This window comes from Pezoporus wallicus, unplaced genomic scaffold (genome assembly GCF_028554395.1).
Source record: "Pezoporus wallicus isolate ANWC-B61680 ecotype Strahan unplaced genomic scaffold, APGP_CSIRO_Pwel_v1 contig_6520, whole genome shotgun sequence".
Taxonomy (NCBI): domain Eukaryota; kingdom Metazoa; phylum Chordata; class Aves; order Psittaciformes; family Psittacidae; genus Pezoporus; species Pezoporus wallicus.
The window spans coordinates 962,386-976,396 of record NW_026636887.1 but is presented as its reverse complement, the minus strand read 5'-3'; the positions used below and the strand labels follow the sequence as shown (position 1 = coordinate 976,396).

The window sequence follows — 14,011 nt, the reverse complement described above, 5'->3', positions numbered from 1 at the left end:
ACCATATATAATAAAATAGGAAGCAATTGCACTGTTTTATATTGCATTTATAAGAGAGCAGTTGAAATATCCAGTTTTGGGGACCAGAAATGAAAAAAGATCAGAGGGGGCTCACAGACTTACAAGAAGACTGGGAAGATGTTCCGGCATCTGCTGTTAAAAAAATGCTGATGGATACTCAGAAACTTTGACTAAAAAGAGAAAATCAATAGAAGCCATTAATAAGAATACAATACACAGAATAACGTTTTATAGGTGAGTGTTAGAAGTTTCTGCTGTTCCTTCTGTAAGTGGGCGTGGACAACAAAATCCATTTCATTTGCTGAAAATAACATTTATATTAAATTATTAGAAAATTCTGAGTAGAAATTAGGGAGATCAGAGACATCTATGGACACTCTCTACAACTGGTTACAGAAACATCCACTTCTGGGAGACATCAAATTCGTGCCCTTTGTGATATGAAGCACATTGTACCCCCATTTCTCCAAAGGTGCCCAGCACCTCAAAGGGCTGTGGTGATGGGTAAAAGATACTTACATGCTTCAAAATACTAGGCTTATGGACTGTTCATACTTGTACAGACATAAAAATAACAATTAAAAAAAGCATTTGGAGGACAGATATTTGAAAAAGAGCCACAACAAAAGCAACTATTTACAATTCCCAGTAGCGTTCAGTATTGCTGGTGCAACACACACGCGACAGGGGATAAATCTTGGTCCTGTTGATGCCAAATGGTGTGAGTTTTCCCACTGACATAATGGTGCCAATGGTACTAACTTCAGAGGAGAGCAATTTGGAAACTTAAAAATTTCACACTCTTTCCACAGTTTAGATGTTGTTATATACTGTGCAAGGTAGAGTCTATGCTACACATCCATGATTTAATAAAACTCTTAAGGCAGTCACTGCCACACCTTTGGTAATGGATTTAACCACAGCAATGATTGCTACACACACATGCTCTGGTAGAAAAGATGCTCAGTAAGAATGTAAGCTAGTAAGTAATAATGGTTAAAGTAGGAGTAGGGAGGAAAAATGCAGCACTTCAAAAGGACCAAACCAAGAATCAACTGTGAAGCCATGTATTAGGTTTGCAAAGCCACAATTAAATCTCTGATAACAAAACCCCAGTCTGACAGTGACTCAGATCTAGTTCTGCTTCACTCAAACCAAGAGACTGGGAGGTTGGAAGGCAAAGTTAGAACAAATTGTTTCAGTTTAGCTTCATTAGTAATTAATGAAATTCTTTATTTGATAAGAAGGAAGAAATCTGTGCAACAAGATGGCAGCCAGCAGATACTGTTGCAATAAAATCTGTATTGGGTCAACACCGAATAGGATATTGCAAAATATGGAAGAATTTGTTTAGCATGTTTTTGTGACTGATCAGTTTATCAAGTGGATTCCTCTTAACCCTCCACACAACAAAATACTACTGCTATTTCAATGTTGCAGCTATGAATAGGGCTGAGATTCTAAACACGGAGCTGTTAAAATAATTTTTATGAGATACACACTTCACAAGCTTAAGTAATAAACGGTTTGCTCTCTAACTGTGATGGAGACAAAAATTTTTTAATTTAAATATGACATGGTATGTACACTTACAGTTATTTAGATTATCAATGCCTAGAATAAGATATTGCAAGAAAGCAAGTTCAGTGACCCACTCATCTCCTGTACCACTGCCTACAGCAGCTGTCCCATAACTGTCCTTCAAGATAAATAAGGAGAACTTCATCAGGGTCTTTGTGGAATGGTTTTATGGGCCTGTTCAGTAAAGAAACAAGTGTTTCTTCTGCAGTGCTGCCAGCCCTTGGCTCCTGCAGCATCTAGCTGGAATATGAAGCCCTCCGATCTAGGGACAGGAGAAGGCATTTGTGGCTATCCCATACTCATGTTGGATAACTGTGAATTACTCACAAGGCACATATAAATCAACGTGTGGGCTAATATATGAATTACCAATTGTGGAGCCTTTTTATGCCCGGAATATTTCTTTTGTACTTGTGGCAGATCATAGCCACTCCCAGATTTCATCTCATGCATATTTCACTCCATTTTTCCTTCCTGCAGTATTTGTGCCATTTATCTTGTCCTATATTCACTTCCCTTTTTTTCCTACTTTTGGGAATAGCATCTAATATGCCTGTAGCATTAGTTTTTCATTGTTAATGTCAAAAAATGTTAATCCGTGAAGACTTGCTTGCTAGATAATGTTAATTCAGCTGCCAGTTTTATAATAGGATTATGCTTTCCAGGATTTAAAAATCCCACTTGTTAGGTACAAAACAGACTTCCACTAACAGCTATAAAATCTAATTTAATCCCTATTGGCATTAACTAAATAGTTGAGGTATAATTTCTGTCTAGCTACACTTAACACCCTGCTATTGCCATAAATATACAGAATTCCCTTTGAAGTTATAAAAGAAACTGTTCAGCAGGATAAACAGGGTCTCGTGAGTCCAATCATATGCTATCTCCAAGGCACAACAAATGTTGTTTACATATTGTAAGGATTTTGTGGACAGTTTATTTAAATAGATTCACCCATGTTTACATGTATTAATTTGCCCTTTTTCTCAAGAAAATGCATAATAAATTATGCTCTATAATTATTCTATTTAAAAATAATTGGTTAACAAGTAGAAGATTTGGTCTGTGTGGAATCAAAGTTTAAAACGTAACCAAAGAAGAAAATACCAATTTGTTCAACATGCCCCTTTTTAACGCTCAATTGTATTGTGAAACCTTAGAAGATGAAGTTGTCTCAAGCCTGGCACAAGCACAGATATTTTGAGGCAATCTAGTAAAAGACTGTAACAAGTAAGGAGGAAAGAATGAGCAAGCCATGGTTTATTATCATCATAAAACGAACAGCCAGGATCTTTACAACCATTTACTCCCAAATGAGGAACAACACAAGGATTTATCGTCTTCTGGTGCTCAGTGATCAGAAATGAAGAAAAACATTTATAATTCTTTTCTCCCAAACTTGAAATAACTGGCAAGTACATTGTTCTGGAGAGGGTAGCCCTAATGCACTTCAGTGAAAAAAGGATAGCAAAAAGAGCTATTACAAGGATCCACAGTAGACAGCACGATGTTATGTCGCTATTCAGGGGTTGAAACAGCAATCTCAGAGCAACCAAGCTACTTTAAAGCTAGAAATTGTAGTCAGGCTCAGAAAACACTAAGATTTTATTTATTCTTTCAGAGAAGATGCAAAGTGATAATCAGACTCCACAGTCAGCTTATCCATTTTCTTAATGAGAAACAAGAAGACAGATCATCGTCTCCATCATGATAGTTGTAGCCAAAAGAAAAGATGGGCAACCTCAGCAGATCAGCTTACATCAACGTCCGAATCTGTAATAGGCTGCATTTGTAGATGTGTGCATTTGTTTTTGGAGTCAGACATACAACAGGACAAGGAGGAATGGCTTTAAATTGTAAGAGAATAGACTTAGATTAGATATTAGGAAGAAGCTCTTCACTATAAGGGTGGTGAGACACTGGCACAGAGAAGCTGTGGCTGCCCCATCCCTGGAACTGTTCAAGGCCAGGCTGGATGGGGCTCTGAGCAGTCTGGTCTAGTGGAAGGTGTCCCTGCCCATGGCAAGGGATTGGAACCAGATGAGCTTTAAGGTCCTTTCCAAACCAAAACTTTCTATGAGTCTATGAATATACTTCTGTCAATGCATTTAGATGTGCTAAAACCTGCACATGCTGCATATATACATAAACCCCACTACCAAAACAGTAACTTTCATATGTAGCTAAATGTTTTGACTTACCCAAAATGACAAAATAAAAAAAAAGGAAAAAAAAAAAAAAAAAAAAAAAAAGAAAAAAAAGGCTCATTTTTTCCATCTTTGCAAAATAATTCCTTGATTGGAAGCCCAAACTCTGGTCATGGCAATGCATAACCTGGGGAACATTAAGAGCTTTTGTGCCCCTGGAGCCTGCTCCAGGCATAGCAAAGCTATGCAGTTTTAGATGTGAGTAAACAAATGCATGCAGTTTCTAATACTCTGTCCCTGTTTTTATGGCTTTTACAGGGACTAGAAAAATTACAAGAGTTGCGAATTGTGGTCTACTCTGGGATGTGAGTGCACAATGAACTCATGGCTCTGGATGCTCTCCAGTTTCACTACGCCAGAGATGTGGTTTTGTAACTATTTTGGGTACCAGCCTATTACATGAAAGTGTATTCTTTTGGTGTATAAAGCACTTCTTAACATATAGTCTTTTCACTATTCAGAGAAGAAAGCAATTTACAGAGTATGTAAAACCCAGCGGTTCAGGCAATCATAATCCATGTACTTTGTCTTCTGTTGAACAGAGATAAATTACTCCACTCTAAATTCAAAGAACATCATGGCATGGTGGAAATAGAAGACTGGGTTTAGATGGTTCTGTGCTTACTTTGGGAATGGTATGTCCTGCAACTAGCACAGCACACACGCCTTCAATATATGTAGTATATATAGGAGAAAGGAGCTTAAACTCCTGAAGGGCTTAATCCTGAACTACTCATTTACACACAAATGTCCTTCCTTCATTCTGAAATGTCATCTCAATAAGGGCTGCAGAATCTGCAGCATTGTTAAGTACTGTGGGCTCCTGCTAACAGCAGCTAACAGGAGCCCACAGTGGAAGGAAACAAGCCTTGCACATAGGTATTGGTGGTTTAATTTCCACCAATCCATGCTAGGATCCTTTTCTCTTGTCTCCAGAAGAGTAATACGTGAAACCAAAGGTACAGATGTTAAATATAATGCTTTCAGCTGACACCTGCCAAGGTTCCCAAACATAGCCCTGACCACACACATACTCACCCTCATCTGCAACTTCCATTTACAGGGCTATTCTGTTCCTCCATCTGACATCAGAAATTCTTTTCTCTTACGCAGTATCCCAATGCTTCCCTGTTTTGCTACCTGTAACTACTACTAACCCCCTGGTAAGCAGGTGATGTTTAAATAGTTTGGTAAAATAAACCACAGATTTTGCCCATAATCTTCTAAGTATCTCTTAGGTTTCCCTGACTTCTCACCATCCCGGGACAGGTCCAGCTTTCAGAGCACCAATGCACTGGGAAAAGTACCATGCATTTCCACCTTCCCTTACCTATCTATCTTACCTAAACCAAACCAAAGGTCCACTAGACCACTACCTTGACTGTGGCTGTAGAGATACCTTGTAGAAAAGTTTATCAAAAAGAGTGCAAGTGCTGTATTCTATGTGTGTCCAGCACTTTCTCATTCATGTCCCTGTTAATGGGGTCTGTGGGTTTCCTTGTGCTTGGCCTGTTTTCAAAATGTGGCCCTTGCAATGTGGGAGAATAAGTAGGGTGGGTTACTGGTTACAAGCACAGTGGAGACTTAGGTTCAAGGCTAGGTTTTAAGATTAATTGCAATAGAAACTTGGACATACAAACATATTTCTCTGCCTGCTCATGGCCAACAAAAACGCAAAGGAGACCTGGAGCAAATCGTGTTGAGTGCCGAGAACCACTGTGATGGTAATCTAGGCAGTACCTTTATGTTTTTTCTTATCCCCAGTACCACTGTAGCTCTGACAACATAATCCAACACATGGTTCTGCATACAAACAAAAGTCTGCCCAAATTTGATCCAACAGTGTTTCTAAGCTACACATGTACTCTGAACTTCTTGTATTGGCTTGGTTTTTTTGATCTCCCTTGAAACTCAACTGCTCCCTTCAAACTACGTGCTAGATGCTCAATGTCTGTGCAGCCAGGTCTTTCTTGCTACAAAACCAGATGAAATACTGAAAACTGGTCCAGAAATGTGTAGCAGCACGACTTCTAGTCCTGCAATTACTCTTCAGTGCCCAGGTGGGCTGATGTGCCTGTGGACAGCGGACTACACATGAAGAGTTGAAGTGCTGTGAATTCCGAGTCCATACAAACATTAACTGTATGTTTTAAAACATTTTCCCAGGTCTATTCATGTATTCCTACCTGAAATCCCTGTTAAAACTGAGCCAAGACATTTTCCCTAAGTTTCTAGACACTGTTCTGTCAGCAGTAATAGTTACATCAGAATATGTCCAAGTCAAACTTAATTGGATACATCTGGATCAGTGGAAAAGAAATCACTGCAATTCAAAGGCTCTGCTCGAAGAGACACATGCATTGCTGAGCTCATTAAGAAGAAAATTGCTGAATATTGCAATTGTCCTTATGAATCCTCAAATCTTTCAGTAAGTAGGAAGATTGGCTTGTAGAGTAAAACAATAGGAGCAAAACCTGTTATTGTCACAGTTACCACTCAGGAGTGGTAGATTCTTCCAGGACCATGGTGGGATTAATAAGGAAATGAAAACACTTTACAACTTTCATAAAAATGTATATTCATCAGAACTCTTCAAGGATCAAAAAGGCCTTGCAGAGTTTCACTGTACAGTTCAGCTTCCCTACAATAAACCAGAGAGACTTCTGGACTCCCCAGTTCTTACAGAAGAATTTCCCATGCTACTGAGACTTTTAATAATGGTAAGCCACTGGGGAAAGCAGCACTCCCATTTTAATTTTGTGCATCTTTTGAAGAGAAGTCACCCTACTATGTGCCTGTGTACATTTAATCATTCTCTACACACTTTATCAGCAAGCCTTCTCCCTGTAGGAGGAATACAATTAGGTACAGTACTAATTTATTATAAATAAAGCAAAGACCTGGTAAAATAACCTAGTTATCAATGTTTCATGCAACCGTGCCTGTGAAGTACTAGCTAACATTCTCACTATGTGCCTAGAGAAATACCTGTGGCATTGATAAATCCTAACCAACTTGGCTTTATTAAGAAAAAAAAAAAAAAAAGATTATCATCACATAACACAGGAAAACTGTTGATTTTAATTGAAACAGCTAGAGGTTTATGGAAGCCAACTGCAGCCTTTTTCCACTGATACTGTAAAAGCCTTCAATTTTAGTAAGATCAGTAAGGAAATGCATTTCAGTAGGGAAAGGATTTTTTTTCTATAGCATGCTGACCCATTTTATGTATCTATCTCCACCCCCAAATTTAGTTGAAGTGTTACTTTATATGCAAGAGCCTCTTCTAATCAGTGATTAGGAATAAAAAGGTCAGAAGGTCTCAGATTAGGGGAAAAATGCTAGGCAAGGATGCTCTCTTGCCGGCATGCTGTTTGTTCTGACCCCAGGATCAGATCACTAGAGAGATGGAGAAGGCATTCTCATAGGGAGAAATCTCCATAAAATCAGCATGTATGCGGATGATCTGCTCTTAACTGTAATGAACGCAGAGTCATCTCTTATGTATGCGCTATTCACAATGGAACAGTTTGAAAAGTGGTCAGGCTTTAATCCTATTTTTAAAAACAGACAATTCAAAAGAATTAATTGATTTTTTTTTTTTTTTTTTTTTTTTGGAACAGCACAGCAATGATCTTTTAAGTGGCTACAAGACATTAAGTAGGAACAAATTTATACTATGACCCTAACGGGCCATGCTGCAGATAAGCAAAATAGGTCCTTCCCTATCCATCCTCTTAGCCCAACTGAACTTGTCCTCTCTGCTGAGGGGAGCAGGGAGAACAGAAGAGGCTCAGGAGCTGCTGTTTCCCCTCCTGAGGAAGGGATGTGAGGAAAGTACAGAGCTGAGGCTCCTCTTCCCCAGCTTCTCTTGCTCGAGTGCTGGAGGAGAGAACAACTTATTTCTAGAAGAGACAAAGTGATACAACCATGGTTCGCACCAAAAAAGGCTTAGGAACTTAAACGCTAATTGGTCCTACATAATTTTACAGTGCTGTCCTGAATAACTTTTGCTGGATGAATGAGACCTATTTAGTTTCACAGGAACAACAATAAGATTTCCTATTTTTAAGTGTTTTGTGTCAAAGGTTCACAGATGTTTCCCAGCCATATGTACACTCCAAGGGATTGCTTTTACACCTCTGATACAAAAAACATGAGGGGGGCAACATGGGGTTTTATTTTGATTCTTAATTATAACACTGGCATTCCCCATGGAAAGAAAAGGCTGAAACCTAAACCCTTCAAAATTTGCCTGAGATAATTTTCACAGGTCATCCTTGGCAGAAGGGACTGTGCCCTGCCTGGCCTGATGGCACACTAAAGACAGCTACAGAGAAAGGCAGTGTATATCCCAATTATCAAAAATCAACCTAATGACCTCAGTGAAGAGAAAGCCACTAATAGCAGTGGTTTGGAAGCATTAGAATGCTCTAAAACTCTTGTCAAAGACTCAGAAAGAGGCATAAACACTGCAGTAGCAGCTCAAATCTGGTCTCTTGCTAGGCTGACCTAGCAGCTAACACCTGGATGCTCTGAAGAACAGCAGCACTGAAGACACGATACTGCTGGAAAAAATGCTGCTCTAGAAAGCTCTCTTGTGAGGGTAGTAACCTTACAAGACCATTGGGAACCAACTGTGAAATCTCAGCCCACTCTGCCCTTGGAAAATGAAAGCACTGGCATAGAAATCTGTAATCCAACAGGAGGAGACTTTCCCATCTGGTAGTAGGTTCACCTGACATGGAGGTACAGTAACTGATGCAACTCAACAGAGAAAGCTACACCAGGGAGTGCTGGCTTTGCTGAGAGCCTTCAAGGTATCTTCAGACAGCTCAGCTTTTATACAGAGAGCTCTCAGTGGTATAACATGTGATTCAGCTTTCTGGCTTACATGCTCAAGTGTGTTGGTGCAGCCGTATTTTTTACCTTTTTCTTTTTTACAATTAAAATGAATGGATATTCAGGCCTTTTCCTGTGAAAATAGGCACAGGGTATTTTGCAGGATTTCACAAAAATTCTCTAGTGTGTGATGCGTTGGAAACATATCAGCTATTTCTAGTTTTATAGTTTATTTCTAGTTTAATATTTTGAGTTTTATACTTTTAGAATTCCTACTTCAACTGTTCACTTAAAAATATCACCAAGTGAGACATTCTAAGTAATTTCTTTAAAATGTACAGCAACACTGGAGAAACTTTACATGTACATCAGTGGGGAATTGCTCCTACCTTCACCTGTTCAGGGAAAGTAATTTCCCTTTAGTAGTATTCAATTCTCCCTCCAACCAAAACCTAAATTTCTGTTGTAGAAATTCCCAATGTCTTACAGAGTTGGACACCTGGAAAGGCAGCTGGCAGCCCACACCATGTGACACCATGCATTTGAACCTCTAAAAACAGTGTATGGAGCTTCAACCAGGATTTGCAGTCTATGAACATATCCTGCATATGACTAGCAGGGTATGTTCAGCAAGACTAATGCTAGCTTTGTAAAAGATGGCTCAAGTTTTCAGCAATACTGGGATATCTTCCTATCTGAATTCCTATTCTGAATTTCTAAAGACTTCCTACAGCTCTGTCTCATCCCAGAGGGGTTGAAAAGGCCCCATGTGTCCTACTCTTACACTAGTATCAGCTCTCACCCTACTTGCAGGCTAGCATTCAGCTTACTATAACTTTGCTTTTTAAGTGTTTCTTCCCATCGGTTTCCCTCAGAAAATTTGCTGAGAAATTTTCTCCTTGTGAACTTCTTGATGCAAGGGTATTTTTTTTTTTCCTGATTTAGTTGAAATATTAACTAGAAAAATGATTGAAAAAAAGGAGAAGTCCAGAGATGATACCTGAATGATACCTGAAATCATAGCCAGTGCCGTAGCTCTTGAAGCTAAGAAATGTGGGCACCAAAATGATATGCAGTTTGGAGTATGGGTATGGTCTCCCCTGTTCTGGTGCTCTCTGTGAGCCATTACAAACCGTAATTGTGGGACGACAGTATCTTCCGAAATTTCATTGAGAGAAAACATTGTTCAGACAATAAAGATTTTTAATTTATAACTGCAGCTTCAAAAACAGCTACAAAAGCAAATGCAGCTTTGCAAATGTAATCAGTTTCAGTCATAAGAGGCTCATCTTCCTTTTTTCCCTCTAAATGAGCAACCAAATGGAGCTGCCAATATTCCAGATTCTTGATCTCTCCAAATCTAACTTAATCTTGATACAAAACACAGAGCATCTTGTTAAAATAAACTTGTTGACACGTTTCAAACTTGCTGCTTGGACTTGATGCAAGTGAAGGCCTTCTGCAGACAGGTGAGTTTGACCCAAGGCACTGAACCTTCAACCAGGTCCTGATTTTCCCTAAACCAAACATTTCTGCGGTACTTTCAAGAAAATCCGGAAGTATAAATTTTAGTGATATAAACCAGTCAAATTCATCAGTACTACTTGTTTTAGAGTAATGATTGAAGGGCAAGCTCAGTGTTGCTGTGTTTCCCAGTGTTTTCTTTTTTTTTCCTCAGTTTGAAAATCAAGGGCACAGGTCTCAAAACAACTCCTAAACACCATTAAATTAAGCTGTGAGAGCAATAAAAATTTCAGCTTCATATTCATAGAACCTAAGACTCAAAGTCTTCCTGAGCATCTGTGGCAGATATAAAAATTAATTCAGTCTTCCAGTCACTTTGAATTACACTTTGGTACTATATCATGCAATCACACAGTCTCAGGAAACCACCTTGTCCATCTGTCTCCTCGAAGCAGGGATAACTATCACTCCACACCAGGTTGATCAGATCAGGGCCTCACCTAGCCAAGGCTGGAATACCCCCATGGAGGGAGGATGCACCACAGCTCTGGACAACCTCTTCCAGTGTCTGACCACTTGCACGGGAAGGACTTTTTTTCCTAGTCTCCAGTCAGCAAAACCTTCACCAAGGCCCCCTCCACTGTCTCCTCTCCAGGATGAACAAACTCGGCTCCTCAGCCTCTCCTCCGTGCCATGATCACATTGGTGGCCCTGCCTGGGCTCCCTCCTGTTAGAAATTACTATCAACTTTGTCACTTGATCATAAAATTTAGCCTTGCTGTCATCCTCTGTTACAAATAGATGCTTCTGCTATAAATTGTTTGACATAATTAAGCTGCACCTAAAAGTAGTAGAGTTTTATACGCAATTGTGTTCTGTGTCATCTTATAGCAGCAGCCTCCCAAATATAACCTAAACAATAATAATTTGCTGTGACAGCAGATATAATCTTAGTCTTTCACGTAGAATTTTAGCAGCAGGAAAACATTTTCCAACTGTCTTCAGCAGTATACATGAACATCCAGAAATGCTATTGTCACTTTTCAGAACTAAAATACATATACGCAAACTCTGAAAACTTTCTTCATTCCAATATACCTGTAAAGGGCTGAAGGTTAAAGAGAGCACTGTCCAAGAAAGTCCTTCTAGAAAGCATTAATTCCCAAGAAACAGAACAGAATAATCCACATTTGTGAGATGACATGGTAAAAATTTCAAGCCTATTTTCATGACTTCCTGGACAACACATTCATATTGAAATCTAAACACTGGTTGCTGTAGTTTGAAGCACTGTAACGTGGATAGGAAAACTGACACATATGAAAATAATGTGATACAAGCTTATGTTCCTGTTCAGACACAGTTTTCACTAGGAAACATTTATACCAGTTTCTCCCGTACCTTGTTTAAGCTGGTGGACTTGGCAGTGTTAGGTTTATGGTTAGACTCGATGATCTTAAAGGTCTTTTTTAACCTAAGTGATTCTCAGATGTGAAACATTTTAAAATGGTTATTTTCATATACTTAAAAAATTTGCTTGCAAGCAAACCTGAATGCATGCCACATCATTTTCTCTTCTTTCAGAGGTCAATGTCAGTGAAAACTCAGCACTGGTACTTGACATATCTCACGTCTATCTCCCTGCTTTCTTGCAGCTCCTTCAACCTAAACTGCTCTTCAAACCCTGGTACACTCAGGTTCTAACTTCTCTTTCCTTCAGAGACATCTCTAACAGCATTTCTTCCAGAAAGCTCAGGAAGAAAATCTTTCTAAACACCCCAAGACTCAAACCCAAACTCACGCTGTTTTGCTCACAATCAGAAGATTATTTCATTTCAGCAGCAAACCCCTCACCTGGTGATTCTGAACTAACTCTTCCTTTCCTGCTTCTCTTCTCTCGGACCATTTCTTCCTCTTCCCTAAGAAACATGCAGCAGTAACAACGTCTCCCACTCTTCTGTGATGAAAGCTTACACCCAGCTCTGTACTCCTTCAAAACTCCCTCCTCGTTTACTTACATGGAATGTCTTTCAGTCCTGGACAAGCAGATTTTCCCAGCACCTTCACAAAGCCTACCAGTCTTACGTTACTTTGTAGATCTTAAGATTTAACCGTGTCTCTCTGGTTGTCGGTTTCCCAAGGCAAAGGCAATGTTTTTCCGTAAGTGCCCTTCAACACTGATTATATCACACAGATAATTTTTGATTACCTTTCTGTTCAGAGCCACACCATCTTCACAGTCCAGCACCGCACAATCTACGTTTAGTGATGGGATTTTTTGTATCTTCCTTTCATCATCCGCAGGTACGTACAGCACAGCTCGCCTGGGAACGTACTTGTGAAATGATGCAAAGCGGTAACTAAGCTTAGTAACACCAGCTGGCAGAGGAGAATCCACCCTGCAAAAGACATTTTTTAAATTAGACTCTTGGCTACAATGCTGTAAAGAATAGTTGACTTTTATTTTAAAAGGGAAACTCCTACGTAAACAGCGGCTGGTTTTGGGTTATCTATCAATTCTTTCTTCTTTAGGAAAAATCAAAGTAGGGAAGTATCAGTATTACAGCTAATTACAGTATAAAACTCCAAAACTACTATGTTCAACAGAACTTGCAAACTTAAACACTGAGAACTGAAGAACTACCAGGGCTGAGGTTATCTGTGCAGCCTTAATCACACTTCTGTGCACTAGAGCAAGTACTAAGTACAGAAGGGTGGTGGCTGGTTTTTCCCCTAGTGATAGGACTCCTCCATTGGATGGAGGCTGTGCTGGGAACAGATCAAGACTGCTTTAGGGAGGAGGCTGCTATCTGCTGTGTTTGTTCCAGGAGCTGGATGGCATGCTGTGAATGAAGCAGGGGTGTTGGTTAAAACAAACATGGGCTTACAAAGTTGATTTTGCAACCTTGGTGTTATATCAACAAACACATTTGCATGCAAATTTTAAATAAGCAAAATGGATGGAAGGGGAAACAAGGGAAACAGGAATGAAAACCCCATGTAATATGGAACCTCACTAACCCAAACATGTCCTCTCAGAAGCCTGCAGACCTCCAGATCCACAGCACAGACTTCTATCAACAGAGTTTAGAAACCCATCTGCAGGCTGTTGACTGTGGGGCTTTTTAAAGCTTATAAATGCTTTGTGCACCACGCTCCAGTGCAGGTGTGAGCCTGTGGTGCCCCACAGCTTGAGTAGGTGGCATCCACATGGACTGGAGGCGCCAGGTTTGTGGCGGTCTCTACCCTGTGCCAGTATTCCTGGTGAGGGACCATCTAACCCACCCTAGGCATGAGCCAGGTTGGTGCACTTGGAGGCAGTGGGACCGCCAGGGGAGGCTGCCCTGAGTGTGGTAGGGAGCTTGCTTTGCTCCATAATTATAAGCACAGAGAAATAAATTGCAGAGGGTGCCTCTGTGTTCCATGGCCCTCCAAAAAAATCCCCTTGCCTGCTCCTGTTCCTCCCCGTTTCATACTGTACCCCCCAGGCCCATTCATACGTGAAAAATGAGGACAAAATAATACAATCTGCCTTCTTACTCAGAGCACAAATCACTTATTCCACAAAATAATCCTACCATATAACACCACTATGCATCATGTATATTATTCAGCACTTTGAGTAATGCAAAGCTTTTCTAGCACCATGCTGAACATGTCATTATCGCATCATGTCAGGGACCCATGCATTTTCCTGTGCCCCTCTTAATAATGCTTCCCAAGTTGCTACACGTGGATGATGTATGGCTACATGCGTACATGGGTTTTCTTTGACGTGAACATGACTAACGCTCTCAAAATGCTTGGAAACGAGTTCAGTCAATCTAAATTGCAGCCAACATGGTGTGAGGCTGACAGACCACTACAGTACTTGCCTTTCTAAGCTAACCCCA

General features: G+C 40.0%; 1 protein-coding gene across 1 annotated transcript in view; it reads right to left on the bottom strand.

Annotated features, from left to right (window-relative positions):
* CLYBL (citramalyl-CoA lyase) overlaps positions 1 to 14,011 on the bottom strand; it is a 106,028-nt gene that overhangs the window by 66,434 nt on the left and 25,583 nt on the right. The window contains 1 exon segment of the mRNA XM_057402116.1: positions 12,328 to 12,517. Coding sequence (XP_057258099.1) covers positions 12,328 to 12,517 — 190 coding nt within the window.